The following is a 20,139-nucleotide window of genomic DNA, read 5'->3' on the forward strand; positions in this document are numbered from 1 at the left end:
TTTTGTCATAGTTTTATTTTTCTGACTAACCAGAAGGTGGAGTGTGGGTATGTCGTAAATGTTCTGTATTTATGAGCACTTCTCTAATTTAATGACCAATCAAAGCACTTCACTGTAAAGTTGTAACCTTCACCCATTCTGACACACACATTCCTACAGTGTACAGTGTGCAGCACCTTCCCTATCACCCATCACTTACAGCCCAGCCATCAGGGGATATTTGGGGCTCGTGTCTTTGGGGATCGAACTACCAACCGTTTAATTTCCTGATCCAACTAGAATGGCTCTGTGGAGGGTGTTTTTCCCCTTTTAAGGTTTTTCTTTTTTTTTGCGACTCCTGCTGAGGGCAGAGGATGGATGACAGATAGATAGATAGATGGATAGATAGATAGATAGATAGATAGATAGATAGATAGATAGATAGATAGATAGATAGATGGATGGATAGATAGATAGATAGATAGACAGATAAATAGATGGACGGACGGACGGACGACAAGTCCCCTTACGAAACCACATAAAAAAAATCTCTAGATCCGGATTTTTATTTAGATCTGCACTTTCTCACTCCAGTCCAGCAGGGGGCGGTAAATATAAATAAAGGAAATGGGCTGGCTCGTCGGAAGAAGCAACTGAAAAAGAAGAAGAAGAAGAAGTAAGGTCATCATTAGTAAGGATCCATCGTGAGAGCACAGTGACTTCTCCAACTTAACAACTCGCCTTGATAATAAGTGGATGGTGTGGACAATAAGCTGTGTTGTGATCAGCTGTAGACAGAGCAGATAGCTGAGTTGAGGCTAGCTGAAAAGCTAACTGGAGCCATGGTCTGTTGTCATTGAGTAGAAGTCAAACGAGGCTGAAGCACTGAACTGAACTGAACCTGACAGCACAGACACCCCCCCGAGCTGCTTGTTGTTGTCTGTGTGAGCTCAGTAAACCTGCTGTGGTGAGTCTGTCAAACTGTCTGAACAGTGACAGTGACACCCAGCACTGTTTAGCCAGCTAACGGGCTAGCTAACACAGTGTGGCGACATTAAAACGATGTAGTGGTGACTTTAGAACCATGGGTGCAGAGTCAGTCGTGTCCTCCTGCCTGCCTGACTTGAATGAGTGACACAGACGCTGGGTGACTGATGGATCTTCCTCTGACAGCAGCTCTGCTCATGGACTGGACCAGCTCAATGGTTTCACACTCGTCTGTTGACAAGCAGCGCCAGCGATGTCTGTGAGCTCGCTCCTGCGGTGCAGCCTCAGGTAACACTGCTCTGAGATGTTGTGTGATGATAGAACAACGTGCCTTGTTACATCTGCAGCTGTGTCAGCTCCAGCTCCACACCGAAGACCAGTGTCTGTGACCCGGATAGCGAGGTGGGCCACTTCAGGCAATGAGGTGGCACCTGTGGCCCGGACCGAATGGATGTGAGCCTAAATCTGCCCACTTGTAAAGTAGCAAATATCCCAAAACAATGATCTTAAAGTGGCCCATGTGGTAAATGGTGAATATGGCCCAAATGGCACAAAACTAAGTCTTTAGGCACCTTTGGTTGACATGCGGTATTACTATGGCTTACTTGTGCCTTGTTGGTCAAATCACTGCGGTGGCAGCTTTGGCCTAATCTGGGCCAAAACAATTTTGCCATGTGGGGATCAAAAGTCAAGTCATTGGAATTTCTTTCAGTGTCTGTACGAAATTAGATTAGATATATTGAGTACAGATTAAACACTACAGATAAAATGTCAAGTAATATTATTCTGTGCAGGGGGAGGCAAAAAACCCAGTGGGCTTATTTCGAATCCTCTACCTAAATATTGTTAAAGTTTAACCAAATTTGACAATACAAAGTTATCATGCAGAAAATAATAATATAGAATGTCTACCCACGAGAGTCAACGAATTAACATGTCTAGCCTACAAAACACGACACTATCATCAATACTAAAGTAAAACATGTGTGTATATTAAGTTTTCAGACGCATTTAAAGGGTCACCTGAATGAGAGTGTGTGAATGTGTGTATTTTATACACATGCATTGACTCCTGAGCAATAGTAATCAACAGTTAAAAACAAATCCTTGACAATGACAACGATACATAATGAAGAACAGTTATGGAGTTAAATGGTCTTTAAAGCATCTTTTGTAACGTTTTAATATTTTGCCAATTGTCAAAAGCCACCCCATAATTTAGCTCCCCCGAAAATGTACCTCTGCCACTGAGGAGGATGACGATCTGAAGATTGACCAATTAAATAAAAGTCTACCTGGGAATTTTCAGTTACTTGCATCTTAAAAATAAAAACACATTTTGGAAAACTATTAAAATATGAAGTATCTGTCACTTCTGAAGTAGAGGAGCAGATGAGGTGTGTGACTCTGATCGGGTCATGGCAATCAAACCTGTGGCACGGTGTGTGGGACATAACCAAACTAAGATGGCATTCATTACAGCGCATATCTCTGCCAAGGCCCAACAGTCCCCTTATATTCAATCAAGTGGAACCAAAATTGAAATTGAAAAAATGAATTTTTTGTCACAAGGAAATCAACCAGCAGCTCCTGTGACTTAGTGAATCCACAATACCACAATGGGATTAACTGAATAGAGAAATGTGGGCAGGACGATCATTGTCAAATATGGTGACGGTGAGATTTGGCGGCATGAGAAAGCAGATGTGACAGAGAGAAATAGATCTGGTTTCCACAGCCAATATTTACCCACAGAGGAACCAGGCAGAAGATGGTATGGAAGTATAACATTGGTTAACCACCAATTTGTTTCCCCTGCAGGCTGGAGAGGAAACATGTGGCCACTCGTTTAGTCCAGCAGAGAGCTCTGTCAGGGGCGGATACTGTCAACGCACTCAGACCTTTTTACTTTGCTGTCCATCCAGACTTCTTTGGTCAACATCCCAGAGAACGGGTATGTTGGTTGTTTAACAAGTCATAACTGCAAAATAAATATGATGTTGTAAAGCAAACCAATCAGAAGTGATTCCGCTTTTACTGTTAATCTATCGGTAGATGGACATGAAGAAATCTAAGGTTTTATGTATGAGTGTACTTGCACAGATATCTTTTTGAGGACTTTTTATTATTGTTTATATTATTATAACTACTACAAATATTTTGGTAAAGTGAGGACATTTTGGCTGGTCCTCACTTTCTGACCCTCTTCCAATGAGCAGTTGGGGTTAGAGCAGTCTAACCCCAGACTTGTTTTGGGGTTAGAATAAGGTGTGGGTGATTGGTTGGGTGAGGTATTTAGTTGTGATGGTTAAGATTAAGGGCCTAAGGGAGTGCAGAATGCCAATGAGTGTCCTTACTAAGATGAAGTAAAGTGTGTGTGTGTGTGTGTGTGTGTGTGTGTGTGTGTGTGTGTGTGTGTGTGTGTGTGTGTGTGTGTGTGTGTGTGTGTGTGTGTGTGTGTGTGTGTGTGTGTGTGTGTGTGTGTGTGTGTGTGTGTGTGTGTTCATGCACGTTCTGCTCATGTCTCTTTTACCAAATTGTGTGGAAATTCATTCAGCAGTTTTAAGGCAAACCTGCTGACAAGCGAACTGGTGCAAAAACGTAACCTCCTTGGCGGAGCTAATTCTGATCATGAGCTTGTAGAATAGGCAGCTTCACCCCTGTGTAACATTTAATGTTTTGTGTTATAGGAAGTGAATGAGAACTCATTAAAGAGACTTAATGGCTATTTGGAAAACCTGCAGAAGCATGGCTCACGCTCACTTCAGCCAATGAAGCTCACCTTTTATGTCAGGGACACGAAAGACAACAGTGATATGCAGCCAGACCTCCTCGTCCCAGGTAACATTTCCATCAATATTGCTCATTATGTATTTTTAAGTTCTGTATTTAGAAATAAAAAATCTCCCTCCTGGTTTTCAGGGTTCCGGTCAGTGAGTTTCACCCTTCACACACACGATGTCTTGAGCACGGTGATCAATGTGTTAAAGTCCTGCAGCCTGTCTGTGGAGCACATGAAAGGACTGAGAGCAAGTGCAGAGACGTCTAAAAATCCACGTGAGGCAGGTGTGCCTTTCTATAGACCCATCAAATGGGATAAGAGCTACTACATCTTCACTGGTTTCAGGGACCCTGAGCAGGAGCTGCAGCAGGCCAGGAAAATTGAGCCTTCACTCAGGTGAGCAAGACTGAACTTCACTGAACTTCTTCATAGATATAATACATGTACGTATGCATATATAATATGTCTGTTTGTATGGACATGGAGGTAGACTGTAAACTTGACTGGTTAGTAGAGGCATCCAACCTGCAGGGTTAATTCTACTTAAGTCATGAAATGAAAACTACATTTTTGTGTGATTCACATGTTAATGCCCGTCATGTAGGAGAAGCCTCATGTTTCCTTTTCTTTTTCAGCTTGTGGCTGAGAAACAATGAACCTGAAGCAACAAAGAAGCACAGTGCTAGTCTTCCTCGGAGAGAGGAGCTGAACAGACTGAAGAGGGAGCTGTGTCACAAATTTGATCTGGCTGATATCAGGTACTGCACTGTTTCAACACTAAAGCTGCTTTCAGACATCCACTGAACTCCAGAGATCATCTGGACTTTCCCCAGAAGGACTGTATTGCTGAATGGAAATGTCCAAGTGAAAGCCTCTAGACTTTCTGCAGAGTTTCTCAGTCCAGCCCTCTAGTAAAAAGTCTGTAGCAAGTTCAGAGGAGCCAATGTGAGAACACAGCAGGAGATCCTCCGCAGGATTCACTGTGAGCGAGTGCGTTTTAATGACGTTTCTAACACGCACCAAAATGAAAATAATAAAAATTAGATTAAGAAAAAAAAGACAACTGCTGCACCACCTCTCACCTGACAACTCTGGAGATGTCCGTGTTGTTGTGAACACATCTGAGCAGAGAGTCTTCTGCTGTGATGTTAATGTGTGAAAGGCAAGCTCCGGAGAAAGTCGGGACTCAATTCTCCTGACATATGGAAAATGGTTTGAGTCAGGGCTGTGGGAGCTTCTAACAAACAGTGTCTTCCAGCTGAATGTGTGTACTCACCTGTCTCATCAATCTGATAAGCCATATAAGCCATATGTTCATAATAATCAGCAGCTTACAAGGTCCAGTATCCTGGCCCTTTAGTTTTCAATAGAGAGAAAATCTAATTGTGTTGGTTTCACCTAAGGGTTAATTTACATGACAGAATAGTGAAAGTTGTGGCAATAGTACACTTATCATGACTGGAACTGTTGAGCTTAAATTCAAGGCTGTGCATGGACTAGTTAGAAGCTGTTTACATTATCATGAAGAAGATGACATTCAGTATGTTGCTGTAATGATGTTTGGTACAGGTGGCAGCGCAGCTGGGGAGTGGCCCACAAGTGCTGTCAGCTTCAGAGTCTGAGCCGTCTGTCACAGCAGAGCCCAGAGGCCCTGATCCACCTGCAAGGTACAGTGTCACAGTCGAGGACAGTAAACCACGTCTCTATACCCGTCTGTCTGTCCAACCATAGCTTGTGATTTCACTTTATTTGAAGGCCAAACAGCTGACACATTCAAGCATGCATTTCTTAAGTCAGTGTGATCCTCTGGGAGGCTTCTTATTTGTATTAATTGTCTCCTTATGTTCTTCATTTCCACCCTTTCCCTGTGTCTTCAAGTGTTGTACTTCCATTCATTTAAAATGGATGTGTGTAAACTTTATCATGTATTTTGGAGCTCACATGCAGATAAGTTGTACAATATTTACCTGATCCACTCATCAGTGTAAAGGGCCCTCTCGTCAGGCACATATGGCCAGACAACCCACTTGTGTGGTGTGGCTGTTGAAATGACATACAAAGAGATTATAGGCTCCTTGAAATATAGCCATGGGATGTGAGTTACCATGGCAACTTCCAAATATACATAACACAGAGAAAAAGTAACATGGGAATCTCTCAGCCACAGTGTGCACCTCATTTCTTCAGGGGTCACATGTTACTGTAAAACATGGACATATTTATAATAACATACTGTATCTTGCAACAGTTCAATATTAGTCAGGAAGAATGTTTCCAGTTCTGACAAAACAGAAATCTGCTGACTTGGTGACTTCCAATAAATTTATGGAAGATTTATGGTTTGAAAATAGTGTTGTAATGGAAGGACACAGACACTAGGGGGAGAATGGAGTTATATTTCCAATTTTTGTTTGATTTGATGATTTGTTATTAAATATTTTTGTTTTTGTTGCGGACATCATTTTCTTTTCTTTCGACGAATGTTATTATTTTTTTACCTTTTAAAAAAACAAAGAAACAGTTTTCATTTATTAGTGTTTATTAGTTTATTATGTGTGACATCACATCTCTATTCAGTCACTGTTTCATTCTGATTCTGGCGTGCTTCCTCTTTAATCTGCTCCTCCACTTTCTCTCCAGGACACACTGTTATGTTTGCTGACCAGTCGGGGATGAACGCCTCTGGACACGTTATGCTGGGAACCATAGATGTTCATCATCAGTGGACGAAAGTAATGCAGCTACAGAGCTTCTGCTGTCACGTGTTACCTGTGTGTTCCTCTCTGTCTTCTGACCCCTGCTTGTATCTCCAGATGTTTCAGCAGCTGCCCAGCTATCGTAGCCTGCAGCAGCAGACAGACTGGCTGAAGGAGAGGATCAGCCTCCTGCTGGGTGGTGCTCAGGTGGTCCACGTGGAGAGACTGGGACCAGTTCAGCCTATCTCTGAGCATTACAGCACCCTCAGCACCTTCCATAAGAGCCTGATGTCTGGACACCTTCGCCTGCACCCCAGAAGTCTGCAGGGGCTTACCATGTTATTGGCAAAGTCAGAAGTCACATTAACATGCCTCAAACACATGAGTCACTGCTGTCTACGTTCTACATAACTTGTTGTTTGTGTCAATTACAGTGACCGTTCTAACCTTAGTCTTCATGAGATGGGGCACTTCATCATCCCAACCAACTGTGACCCTCCCCAGCTGCAGGTCTTCCTCCAAAGCCACGCCCCCGAGGCCAGACAGCGCACCAATCGCAAAAAACAGTGAGTCAACTGTACATCATCTGATCAGGAGGTGACAATGTGAGAGGTCCTGACCCAGATCATGGGAACCTGCACCCTAAACCCTGCTGTCGTGTTTGTCCAGGCTGCAGGCAGAGGAGGATGCTGTGGTGAAGCAGTGTCTCCAGAGTCTTTCTCTGAGGAGTCTGTCCAAGGAGCCCAGTGTCAGTTCCAGTCAAATGATCCTGTGCTGTAAAAGGCTGCTGGAGCAGCGCTCCCCCCTCATGCAGGGCCTACACATCTGTGTCTCTCACTTCTACTCGGTCATGCAGGACGGGGACCTGTGTCTTCCCTGGGACTGGAAGAGCTGAGCTAGAGAGACACAGTCCCAGCTGCAGGATTTCACTCAGTCCAGAGTTGGAAAGAAATGTTTTAGCAGTTTGGTGTTGTTTAGGCAACAAATACACATCTGTAACAGGACTGTTTGTTAGATGTCAGGTCACAACAGATGTCATATCTGATGGTTCTCAAGGGAAAACTCAAGTGTTTCATTCAAGCTGGCCACTGTGGGCTTGTCCAATAAAAAGCACTTTATCCTCCTGCTGGAAAAGCCCAACAGGAGAATCGAATGAGGTGAAAGCTTCCCAACCTGGGGTTAGGACTCCCCTAGGTGTTGCAAAATTAGTATTTACATGAAAGGGAAACCATTAACAATACTAATGCATATACTTGTTTTTTTGTACTTTTCTCCACTGTTTGCATATTTACTAACTAGACAATCTGTATAAGCCATGTTTGACTTGTAATGACCAGAAGCCAAACGGTTGGGAACCATATTAGAAGTGCAATAGGATTGAGGTTTCCAGGGTTAAAACTTTGTCATAGGCTTGGTTTGAGAAAGTCAGTATTTATCGTTGCTGTGTGAATTGCACTGGGATGGAATTAAATAATGGTTCTGTTACACACACTACCAGTGAGCTAAATGTAAACAGAAGTTGTTACTACACCATTAAATTCAATAGCCACCTGTTACTACTCTAATCGACTGACATGAGTATAGTTTGCTTTAAATAAAACTGGAGTCTGACTTCATCTAAAGGCCTCTGTGCTTGTTCACAGAAAAAGTGACAGAATGTGGAAGATAATAGATGAGAAGTCGGGAGTTTCAAACCATAGCTTTACGGTTTATCTAGAGATCAGAACAGTAACTTATTTACGATACTGTGGGAAGACATTTCACCGGGCATTAACAAACACTCTCTCCTGTGTCATGTAACCTTATGAAGCATGTAGTGTCACCTGTATGTCATGTGTAAAGAAAGGACTAACCAGGACTGAGACGTATGACAAGGGATTGCTTCACTGAACGGAGCTTTTGTGGACATGAGACATTTCAGATGCTGCAGTAGAGTCTGAGTCCTTCGGTTATGGATCCATGCTTATTTTGTGTGCAGGGTGTGTTTAAACAATACAGTGAAACACACAGGGAGGTGGAGAGATCTGATCCCTGGCTGTGTCTAAAATCTCTCCATCTTTCACCACTCATTCACTGCTGCCTCTACTGACACTAGGTAGTGAGCAGTAACGTGAGACTTTAAACCTTTTACCTTCTTCATCTTAAAGCACACTACTGCTGTGGTTATAATTCTCACACCTATAAAATGTGGCCCTAATAAAATGAAACTGTTAATTTTGACTCCCATTAATGGGAGAGGACACTGGACTGGGATTTGATCATTAATCACATTCGCTCCCTCTCTGTGTAGGATGTCTAAAATTTGATTTAATGTAATAAGTTGTTACATCTAATGCAAAATGTTACATTATGACTTCAGTGCAACCTTTTTTATGCAAAAACATGTCACACAGTATATTGTTATACATTCAAATGTAATGCTTTAGGGGCCAGGCTGTATTTTGCACAGCCTAATGCTGGGATCATTGTTTGCATGATTCACACAGTCCAACTATGCCACCTGTATTTGTCGAGTAATGTATAGAGTTGCCATGTAAACCAGTTTTTTGTATACTGAGATCAGAGAAATGTCATAATCCACCTCAGAAAAAAAACAAAGCCAAAAACCAAATATATTTTCAAACCTAGTTGGCCTATGGATTTATAGAGAGAGGGTCAATCCAGCATTCAGGGGGTGATCACTGTCAGTGGGTGACCACTGTGGCTTCCACTGCTCACCAAGCAAAACTAGAGGTATTCAAGAGTCACACGACTAACAGTAAATAAAATTTATTTTAATTGCTCAGACAACACACTGGTTCCTTAGTCAAATGGAAATAAAATGTGAGCTGGTCTCAGTTCATGGAGCAGAACTCTTCACTCATCAGCCAGAGCCAAGTCTCCATTTCATTCGGCTCCTGATGCTGAGGGGAAGCAGCTTCATAAATAGGGTTGTGTGATGTGTTAGTGTGTGTATGCAGTTCGGGGGTCAGAGGAAGCGGAGGAGGCTCATTTGCGCTGCACTTGTGTAAAGGATGAGGGCAGTTGGAAGGGCTGGACCTGTTTCTTGCGGGAGTCTGGCGAGACCCTCTGGACTGCTGTGGGCAGCAGCTGGTTCCGTTTGATGATCTGCAGAGCCAGCTGGGTGTTTCCTGAGGAGGCAACACAGACAGAGCAGGGTATAATCTCCTGATACTAACCCCATCACTCGCATACTGAAGGGAAAAGTTAAAAGCAGCACGTCACACTCAGAGGCTAAATCACCTCTTTGGAGAGCCAATAAGCCAGTAATAGCTGAAAGCTCTGTCCCAATCTGTACTTACTGAATGACCAAAATGTAGATTTAATACTACAACCCTCTTCAGTGTTAGGTAGGTGAAACTTAAAAGCTGATGATAGATTCCGACTCGTGTACTAACACTCAACACCTATGTAGAAAATTGGTGAAAGGGTGGGTAAGGGCCACCAGGCAATATACTTTAGGAATGGATTTGATTAAGCAACAGCTCCAGGATTCTTTTTCTTTAACATGGAGGAATATGCACTCTCAGTTCATCAAATAAAAAGAAATAACTTGTGACAAGTCCTTTATAACTCTTGTTTTTCGAGCATGAACTGCCCATTAAAGGTCTTGTCGCTCAGAGGTGTCACTTGCTCATGCGCTTGGGATTGTTGTCCTGGTGGATCATTCTCCTGCTAAATAACCCAACTGCCTGGAAAGATTTAGGTCATGAATTGATGAGCAGATGTTCTCCATATTGTTTTTCAGGAAGAGGGCAGAATTCATTGTTCCATCAATGATGGCAATTCAAGCAGCAATTTGGTTGGTAAATTGTTTCGTTAATGGCATTGTGTGTTAGCATTGGGTTATCTCTGTTAAATATTAGAATCAGTTTGATGATCTGAAATATCAAAGTGTGACAAACCACAAGTAGTCAGAGGGGCTGGACATGGAGTTCTCACCGTTCTGTAGCTCTAAGTAGACTCCCAGCAGGATCGCTTCCGGTGGAATCTCCTTGGTGTTCACCATAGATGCTGCCTAATGACGACAACACAAATCACACCTGGATGAGCTCAACAATAATACTTCACTGTAAAATGATTTGAACGAGAAAGATACGTTTTCCAAGCTCAAAGCAAAACTTTGCATCTGCACACACTGGCAGAAAGTTTTAAACGAATTGTCGGCTTTAAAGCTTGTAAAGCTGCCACTCGGTGACATCAGAGCGCACGATGTTTGTTTTCATTGTTACGCAGATGATACACAACTGTACATTGCTGCTGAGCCAAATGATGATAACGCTCTGCACTCTATCACTCAATGGTCTTTCAACTACATGGATGTGCAATAATTTCCCAAAGCTTAATGAGGACAAAACTGAAATCCTTTTAGTTGGCCCAAAATCAAAAAGAGAAAGGCTGGAAAATAATCTGGGTCAGCCAACTCCTTGGATTAAATCAGAAGTGACAAGTCTCTGTGTTATCTTAGACTCAGATCAGAGTTTCAGAGTAATCTGACTGAATTACTGTATTGCACTTTTTACAGGCCTCCCAAAGAAAACAATAGACTCCAGCTCCTTAAGAACTCGGCTGCTTAGCTGTTAACCAGAACCAAGAGGAGAGAACACATTAGTCCAGTTCTAGCTGCTCCATGATTTCTTGGCATACGTAAGGATGCTTGTTTGAAACAAACATTAGGGTTAACAATCTCCTCAGTAAGTGTAGATTACACTGAAATGTGTGTATGTTGTTATGTTAAGATTTGACTGGGATGTGACTCCAAGAAAGAAGAGCTTAAGTAGCTCAACTACGATCATGAGCGGTTTGTTGCAGACACTGCTACTGACTGTGTTGATGACTCAGCCAAAGAGCAATAATTAACTCTCACAATTAATTTCCATCAATAACTTTGTCTTATGTCTGTCACCCTACATCCTCTTCAACTTACCCACGGTTACTATAAGGTAATGTACATGACGAGGTGCTGCTGTACTGTTGTGGGGTCAAAAGTTGAGCCAGTTTTTGACTTCTCATTGATCTAAACACCTCATAATACTGAATCTGAGGCAAGGCAAAGCAATTGTATGTATAAAGCACCTTCAGTTTATTTAAAAAGCACATTTCATACACAGAGGTAGTTAGAAGGTGCTGTGGAAAATGTAATTAATTGTCATATTTCCAGAACCTGCATAAGTTATGTCGCTGTTGCCTTGGTTACCTGATGCAGGCACTTGCGGGCCTTGTCATACTCGCTCCTCAAGCAGTAGGCGCTGCCCAGGTTGAAGAGCATCATGGCCCGAGCTGATGTCACACTGCTTGGGTAACACAGTGGTGTCTGCTTCCCTGCTGTACACACACATGAAACATATGAAGGGATATTTTTAGTTATATCTGTGATATTTCTGCGTATTCTTTAGTCTTGGTTTGCTGCTCTGATATCATTTAGAAAGCAAGTGTACATTAGAGTTAATCCTGTTTGTCTTATGTACTTTTAACGTCTATTATTCCTATTTAAACCTACTATAGGTGAGATTTTTTGTTTGTTTCAAGTATGAAACATACATTAATGGATTAAACAAAGCAGACTCACAGGACTCGACAGGCTCATCTCCTTTCTCAGACCCTGTTGACAAAAACAAACCACACGTTAATAAACAAGTCTACATGTTATCTTTTTTGGGGTAGTGAGTAAAAGCCTCAGACCTTGGTCTTGTTCACTGCTCAGCACTCCCATTGACACGTCACTGACATTCTCTGGGTTGAGATGAGCAATGGCGTCAGAGATCCTGTCCAATGAGATGAGGGCTTCAGCAGCGTAGAGGTGACCCAGGAACCTGGACGCACATAAGAACAACCAGAACATGTTGGTGTTCAGAGTAGAGGAAGACACTGCTGATCAGCCCTTTAAATGATTCTGGACAAAATCTTAAAGCATCAGCGTGGTCATTAGTGGCGGCCTGAGAGAGACAGCAGGTGAACAAACAGCTGGATTTGAGAAACAGGGCTAGGACTTACTTGAGCGATCCAGACACCTTGGTTTGATGCAGCAGTTTCTCAGCATGATTTAGAGCCATCAGATTGTCTCCCAGTGCCAATGCCACATACGCACTGCATGCCAGGATGGAGCACCTGCATATTGAACAGTTGACATTAGTTTCCCCTACAGGTTATTTAGTGTTACTGGATAGGGAATCGTGTTAGCTGAGCTGTGGTGAAAAGACAAAAATGCCTGGAAATAAGCCTCATTACCTGAGATTTTCAACTTCCTGTTTTCTGAGAGGAGATGATGGAGCTGCAGATAGGAACTTATCAGCATCCTGACCTTTCCCACTACAAAACATAACAACAGCATTCATCAGAACACATGTCCAACTCAACTGGGCTACAGTACGGTCACAAACTGTATAAGATACTTCCCAGTATCTGTGAATGAGACAGTCAACATGGAGCTGATCTTGTTCAAAATGAAGGTGTGAACAAGGAACGAAACCTGCAAATCTAGAATCCTCTGTTAAAGGATCTTTTTAAAATAGTGAAATTTCAAGCACAAGACTGAGGAGGAGACTTTAACAGAGGATTGTAGGTTTGCAGATTTTCTACTATTTTCGAATGTTTTGCGCTCATTGTTCTCTAAGTTTGTGTGATCTGAGACTCTCATTGCTACTAGTTGTGTTTAAGTTAAATATTCATGTGGGTCTGACCTGCAGGCATCACTGTTCTCGCTGCCGCTCTCTGTGCTTCCTGACTGACTGAAGCTCTTGGAGCCGTTCTCTGTCTTGGTGTCCTGCTGTTGATGTTCAGGCAGCAGCAGCAGAGCGTTCCTCAAGCAGATGGCTGCAAACTCCATACTGGCAACTGGTATCGCTGCTGACTGGCCCTCACTGTACAAACACACACAAACACACACAGAGTAGGAGATATGTACAAGATATAACACGTTTGCACAATTAAATGTTGCAGGCGTTGGTTAAACATATTGTGGTTTGAATATTGTGTGATAACATGATGCATCTTCAATATAGACTTGATGATATGCTAACTCTAAACATTTTGTATCGGGGATCTTGTCATACAATATGGAAAATTGTTTTCTAATTTTATAGAAACTGTTAGGATCATGGTAGTGTTTTTCACTATTTTAGCTGCCTAACTACTGGTGCTGGGGACCAAACTTAACCTGAAAATTGCGTTTCGTCTGATGTGGACAAATAACATCAAGGTAACAAGTAAGCATCGCCTGTTATCATATCATGATACATATGATGACACGATACATTCCATGTGCTGATCGGACCATATCAATCAGTTCTGTTAATGGTAGTAATCCTGGCATAACAATAACTAGAAAACATGCTCATTAGAGTGCAGACCTCTGTCCAGGAATATTGACTCCAAAAAGTGATGAAAATATTAACTGTCACAGAAATAACATGAACTCAAGTAAAGGGTACATCAGGCTACTGCATTCAGTAAACTGATATGCACTTCAGTGTCATTTGATTTGTGGGCGTCAGGGCTGGAATGTGGACTTGTCAGAGTTGACACTGACCTGTAGATGGTATTTTGGGTAGACTGGGATGCCAGCACAATCTTGCGATGGTAGCCCTGTCCAACAATAGACTGAACTATACCCTTTTTACAAGGTAAACCTTTGTTCTCCTGCTCCGAGCCCTGAAAACACAAAGACATGAAACAACTTTGTGTGATTTTCTGTTCACCTTTAAACCACGTACAACTCTAAACTAAAATCTGTAAAGAAAACTAGGTGGCACATGGTGTTATATGAATAATTACTTAAGTAAATTGTCTAAAGTAAATCATTATTAGAAAATATTACACGGACCCAGAACATAACAATTTTTTATTTTTTTAAACCTTAGAGTGTAAGTTTGTCTTCCTATATCAGATACTAACATAAAATTTAATATTTAACAAATATGGAAAATAAATAAAATAAGATTTAAAATAAGATTAAAGAAAAGCAACTAAGCTAAACTGCAGGATCAACATCAGTTCAGTCTTACCCCTTTGTTGGCAGCGATGCAGCACTCTGCGAGCCGTAACCACAACCGAGGGTTGGAGTGGTAAACCTGCACCGCCTCCATCAGACACTCAAATGCTGCCAGAGGCCTGCCGATGTGCAGCAGCTGAATACCACAGTTATAGAGCAGCTCATAGCGCTTGTTGGCTAGTAGAGCACACATGGGGATGCCTGTGAACTTCTTAGCTGGAGAATAAAAGTGACATATAAAAAAGGGACATGTTACTATTGAGTACCACGTGTTAATACATTATCACTTGGCATGGTTCAAAAGAGGTGTACACTTTACATTATAATAATGATGATAACATTACAGTGATCAAAGCAAATTCAACAACAGGTTTTAGGAAAATCAATGTCCCTGTTACTCTGGACAAACCACAGACCTCTGTCTGCCTTCATGGGGACTATTTCTTTGTTCTGATCATTATTTAAACAATGACTGTTTGCAGGATAGTAGAAATTATGAAAACTAGGTTGCAATGGTGCTTCAAGATGTTTCTTTGGATTCTTTGATGTGAATCCGTTGTAACCACTGTTAATCCCACATGAATATAGCTGCTTACATTGGCCGTTGTTGCCGTCTCCCAGCTGTGCACAGGTGTGGTCGTTCTCTTGCAGCGCCTTCTTGAAGTAGAAAATGCCGAGGTTATGTTTCCCCATGGCAAAGTGAATGCAGCCCAGATTGTTCCAGAACATACATCGAACACATTCACCTGAATGAGATAAATCAGGACACATGCACAATAGTTAGTTACATCTCCAGTGAAAACCAAAAATTGACTGTAAAGCATTATGAGAGCACACATATAAAAAGAAACCATCAATCCTGAGAGGTACAGAGGTCGTCACCTGTCTTAATGGGACCAGGATGCTCTGCAATGTTGGAGCTGTTCAATAGCTTCACTGCTTTCCGGTAGTTTCCTCTGAGGTACTCAAAATTACTCTTGAGGAAGAGAGAGGGTGAAGACTGGGGAAAGGGAAGGAAACAGTGGTCAGACAGAACCAGGAGAGGGTGGGCACCTTTTTCATTATTACCAAACGATTGTGTGAACAACGTGATGACTCACATTCCCTGCTGTGTTCATCACGGATTTGATCTCCCTTTTACAGGCCTTGGAAGATTTCATCTGAATGTAGGCTCTCACTTTGTACTACAAAAGAAATAATCATCAGCCACAGTCAACACACAGGAGGCAAACAGAGAGACAGTGGATATTAACAGCTCTTACCTGGTGCATCTTTGATTTGGCCGCCTCAATCATGGCTGCAAACTCTGCTTTCTGGTTGGCTCCTTCTTTGTTTGAACTGTTGTTCTGTAATCAAGCACAGTACTAACTCAACAGCTTATAAATGTGCTTGATTCAACTTCATTCTTAAAAGGAAACAGCTTTTAAAACATAACATGTTCAAATATAATCAGATTGTGTAGGACTGTAGTTTACTTTTTTTAATGATGCAGTAGTGCATTGGAGTACCTCTCCTTTGCCGTTCTTGTTGCTGCCTTGCACAGAGAGTTTATCCAGCACAGCCAAAAGGTGGAGGGCCTTCTCTGGCTGGAAGGTGAGCAGGTACAGATCCACCAGCAGGAAGCACACAGCCTGAGCAAACTTCTCTTCTAGGACAAATAACACAATGACTGCATGCCAAACTCACGTCTTACACATGGACCCTTATCAGACACCAAGACTAACTGTACCACAGAACAGAATTTAGACTGCTGCACACTAGAGGATTGTCAACTCTTGACTGATTTTAAAAACATGAGAGCCCACAGACATGACACATTTAACCGATTTGTAATCTTATAATCTTCAAACACTAGCTGATTTGGCCAGAACGTAAGACCACACACTTAATAATAAATAGCTTACATGTTTGATATTTACCATTTATATCAAACATGTTTAAATAACAAAAACTATCTTTCTATATTATACATCAATCACTTGATGTATAATTTGATGTTCAGTATCTTGTCTCAGACAATTCAGCACACGGAATGGTGGAGACTGGGATCGAACCGCCGGTATTCTGGTTAGTGGATGATCAGCTCTACCTACTAACCCATAGCATAACTGAAGGAGTAAACTTAAGTAAAGTCATGTTAAGTACAACAACGTACCAAATGGTTCCAGAAACTGGTACAACCTCTCTCCTATTAAGATGGCTTCAGAGTACTGTCGCATATGGTAGTGGATGATGGCTTGATTATAGTACAGCAAACTGTTTTCAACATCGTCCAACCCATCGACATCTTCTGCTGACGTGTGAACCTAAAAGATAAAGACAGGATGATTGAAGACATGCAAGACATCATGAAGGACTCTTGTGTTTGTCTAGAGCTTGAATCTGAACTCTAGGCATTAGAAAAACATGACCAACATTTCCGCAGTTACCTGGTTCTTCATTGTGACTAGGGTCTGCTTCAGATTCCCTGTGGTCGACTGACCACTTTTATAAAATTCTACAACAGCTTTATTCAGGGCGATCTTGTAGTCCTCTTTGTTGAGCTCCTGCAGGGCATCGAGGTGTTTGAGAGAGTCGTCATACTTCCCTGCCTGTGAGGAACACAGAAGTCTGTTTCACCAAATGTGTAACTTGTGATGTGTGATTTGCAACAGGAGAATTTCTCACCAATGTTGAAATGGCTCATAAATCAAACAGTCTCCATACTTCAGTCACATGCATGGGCATGCAATACCCTTGTGGTACTTGGATTTGTTTCACAAAAACATTATTAGAACACAACACTGAGACCATTGGTGATCACTTGTGAGAGAAGAACCGCCCCTCTGTAACAACACTGTACAACCACAAGTGAACTGAGTGAAGATCTCTCCATAAAGCTTGATCTACTTTTATTGCTTGGCTGTCTATCTCTAAATTTTGCATCTCCAGCAGCTTAGTATAGTGAGTGAATTTACATTTTTCTGTGAACTATCCCTTTAAGCTTACACACTGGCCCAAGCAGTTTTGATGGATGTCAAGGTGTTACTGCAAAGAACACAAATGCTTTTGTGCAGAGTATGATAGTAAAGAAAGGAGATGATTTACCGAAAATGCCTCATATGCGCTGGCTGCCATTTCTTTCTCATGGTCAGTCATTCCAGGGGATGATGAGTTGTCATGTTTTGCCTCGTTTTGTTCTGATCAAAATGAAAAGGAGGGAAAAAACATCAACTTTACATAAAATTCGATTGGGTTAAAGGTGTAAATGGGGCGAGAGGCGTTAACAGACTGTGGTGACTCAGCAACACTCAGTGGCCACTTAATTAGGAACATCATACTAATAGTGGGTCGTTCCCCCATTTGCTCTGAAACCAGTTTGAGATGACTTTTGCTATGGGACAAGGAGCCTTGTCATGCTGGAAGTAGCCTGTAGAAAATGGCAAATTGGCATTAAGGGGTGAACATGGTCACCAACGACACTCGGATAGACTGTGACATTAAAACTCTGCAATCGTCCATCGATAGAAACATGTGAATTACTAGATCTATACTGAGACGTCATCTCCCCTCCGTCACAGAAGCTATTTTGTGGAAGCTTCAATGTCTCGGAGTGTATTAGGACAATGCAGTAAAATCAGGTGGTATTTATCAAGTCGCCTGTGTGCAAGAACAAATAATCAGATAAGATTATCCAGCCTTCAATTGTCCAGTGTTGATGAGCCTGCATCGACTGCTGCCTCAGCTCTCTGTTCTTGGCTGACATGAGTTGAACCCAACATAGTCTCCTCAAGGTTTCACAGGCTGTGCTTCCAGATGTGCCTTTCTGCTCACCACAGATGTCACATGGTTGTGTTGAATTACTGTCTTCTTCGTGTCAGCTTGAACCAGTCTGATTATTCTCCTTCTACCTCTTTCACCATCAAAGTGTTCTTGTCGCTCATAAGATGATTTTCATTTTTTACGAAACTTTGTTTTTAAACTGAGAAACTGTTTAAAAACTGGTAAACACAGTTTGTGAAATACATCAACAATGGTCCTCACATCTCTTCCCCATGTGAACCTGTTTACCATGACTGCAGACTATAAAGTTTTGATGATCGGCTGAGACCCACGTTAAAGTGACCACTAGACGTCCGTGACGTGACAGTTGGTTTACAATCTGTGAGCCACATGTTATTACCTCGGACAAAATACGGTCAGTTAGATAACACATGAACTTTACAAAATCTATAATAGTCCAATTCAGCGTCTGTTGCATTTGATCAACTTACGGCAGCTTTATTGATTATCGCAAACATGTGAGGCGGGGAACAGGTTCAGTAACACTGACTGTTCGTTACCCACTGTTATTGGGCGCCTGTGGGATAACACCATCTTACTGCTGGTGATGCTGAGGCTCGGGCTATTTGTGTTGTTTATATACGGGTGATACGCAGGACACCTTAAAGTGACGTTTGTGGATGAAGTTTTGCCTAAACGAGTCTTCGTGCAACATGCATCTCGGCTAAGCTAACGCTAAGTGAGAAAGGCGTTGTGTGTGTGTGTGTGTGTGTGTGTGTGAGAAGCGAAGGTCGCAGATACTACAGAGCACAACATCACCTTGTGACCCATTGGGAACTTCATGGCCGATTCTACTCAATGTACTTTGTCGCTTATCCATCGGACAAACTACACGAACAACAGCGAATCTGTTCACGGAGATCAAGCTAACTCCCAAGCTACCCAGCTAGCGTTAACTGACACTTACCTGAATTTTCTGCCATTTTGGGGTCGTTTTCGAGGACGGTTCGGAAATGTTTTTCCGCGGTTAGGGTAGTATTATATTAAATGCCCGCTGGCCGGTGACGGGGACGTTTAAATGGCAGATGAATACTTAATTCCCAGTGTTTCAGGCATATATTCTGGCCGAAATCCGTCTTGTCCGCTCTAAACAGATTCTTCTTCGCTGGTTGGTGACAGATTCAACCGACGCGCTATACGCAAACACCGCCCCCTATCGGCCGTCCGCTGCCATGATCAGAGCCTCTGGACAATATACCTGTATATGTCCCTGCAACACCAGACAACATAAAAAACCCCAGACAACACAGAAAACCCAAGACAACCCCAGACAACACCAGATTACAACAACAGACAACACAGAAAACCCCAAACAACACCAGACAACACCAGAAAACAACAATCAACAGAGAAAACACCAGAAAACAACAGAAAACAACAGACAACACAGAAAACACCAGGCAACACCATATATCACCAGAAAACAACAGACAACACCAGATAACACTACAGAACACCAGACAACACAAATAACACCATAATACACCAGACAACAACACACAACAGAGAAAACGACAGACAACACCAGGCAACACCAGGCAACACCAGGCAACACCAGACAACAGAGACAACACAGAAAACTCCAAACAACACCAGACAACACCAGAAAACAACAGATATCACCAGAAAACAACAGACAACACCAGACAACACCAGAAAACAACAGACAACACCAGATATCACCAGAAAACAACAGACAACACCAGATAACACTACAGAACACCAGACAACACAAATAACACCATAAAGCACCAGACAACAACACACAACACAGAAAACGACAGACAACACCAGGCAACACCAGGCAACACCAGACAACAGAGACAACACAGAAAACCCCAAACAACACCAGACAACACCAGATATCACCAGAAAACAACAGA

The 20,139-nt window shown here is 42.2% G+C and overlaps 2 protein-coding genes across 8 annotated transcripts; one reads left to right on the forward strand and one right to left on the reverse strand.

The window, feature by feature from the left end:
* Positions 1-616: 616 nt before the first annotated feature.
* Positions 617-9,234, forward strand: tcaim (T cell activation inhibitor, mitochondrial). 2 transcript variants are annotated; one of them, XM_035163513.2, is made up of 10 exons: positions 617-1,254; positions 2,788-2,920; positions 3,657-3,807; positions 3,889-4,144; positions 4,384-4,506; positions 5,318-5,415; positions 6,389-6,480; positions 6,562-6,794; positions 6,879-7,010; positions 7,114-9,234. In XM_035163513.2, exons 1-10 carry the CDS (start codon positions 1,220-1,222, stop codon positions 7,337-7,339), a joined length of 1,479 nt encoding a protein of 492 aa, XP_035019404.1. In that variant the 5' UTR covers positions 617-1,219; the 3' UTR covers positions 7,340-9,234. The 2 variants fall into 2 exon arrangements, with proteins under 2 accessions (XP_035019404.1, XP_035019403.1); XM_035163512.2 differs by lacking the exon at positions 617-1,254 and adding an exon at positions 1,261-1,419.
* Positions 9,198-19,387, reverse strand: cnot10 (CCR4-NOT transcription complex, subunit 10). 6 transcript variants are annotated; one of them, XM_035163507.1, is made up of 19 exons: positions 19,164-19,387; positions 17,522-17,613; positions 16,864-17,025; positions 16,590-16,740; positions 15,910-16,082; positions 15,697-15,780; positions 15,535-15,618; positions 15,317-15,434; positions 15,031-15,180; positions 14,448-14,650; positions 13,973-14,094; positions 13,125-13,304; positions 12,673-12,753; positions 12,439-12,552; positions 12,127-12,257; positions 12,014-12,046; positions 11,642-11,766; positions 10,387-10,462; positions 9,198-9,575 (listed from the first exon to the last, which is right to left on the reverse strand). In XM_035163507.1, the coding sequence occupies exons 1-19, from the start codon at positions 19,177-19,179 to the stop codon at positions 9,433-9,435; spliced, it is 2,238 nt and encodes a 745-aa protein (XP_035019398.1). In that variant the 5' UTR covers positions 19,180-19,387; the 3' UTR covers positions 9,198-9,432. The 6 variants fall into 6 exon arrangements, with proteins under 6 accessions (XP_035019398.1, XP_035019401.1, XP_035019397.1 ...); XM_035163510.1 differs by having other exon boundaries at positions 11,642-11,769; positions 15,943-16,079; positions 19,164-19,386; XM_035163506.1 differs by having other exon boundaries at positions 11,642-11,769; positions 15,910-16,079; positions 19,164-19,386.
* Between the last annotated feature and the right edge of the window lie 752 nt (positions 19,388-20,139).

This window comes from Hippoglossus stenolepis, chromosome 8 (genome assembly GCF_022539355.2).
Source record: "Hippoglossus stenolepis isolate QCI-W04-F060 chromosome 8, HSTE1.2, whole genome shotgun sequence".
In the NCBI taxonomy this organism is placed as follows: domain Eukaryota; kingdom Metazoa; phylum Chordata; class Actinopteri; order Pleuronectiformes; family Pleuronectidae; genus Hippoglossus; species Hippoglossus stenolepis.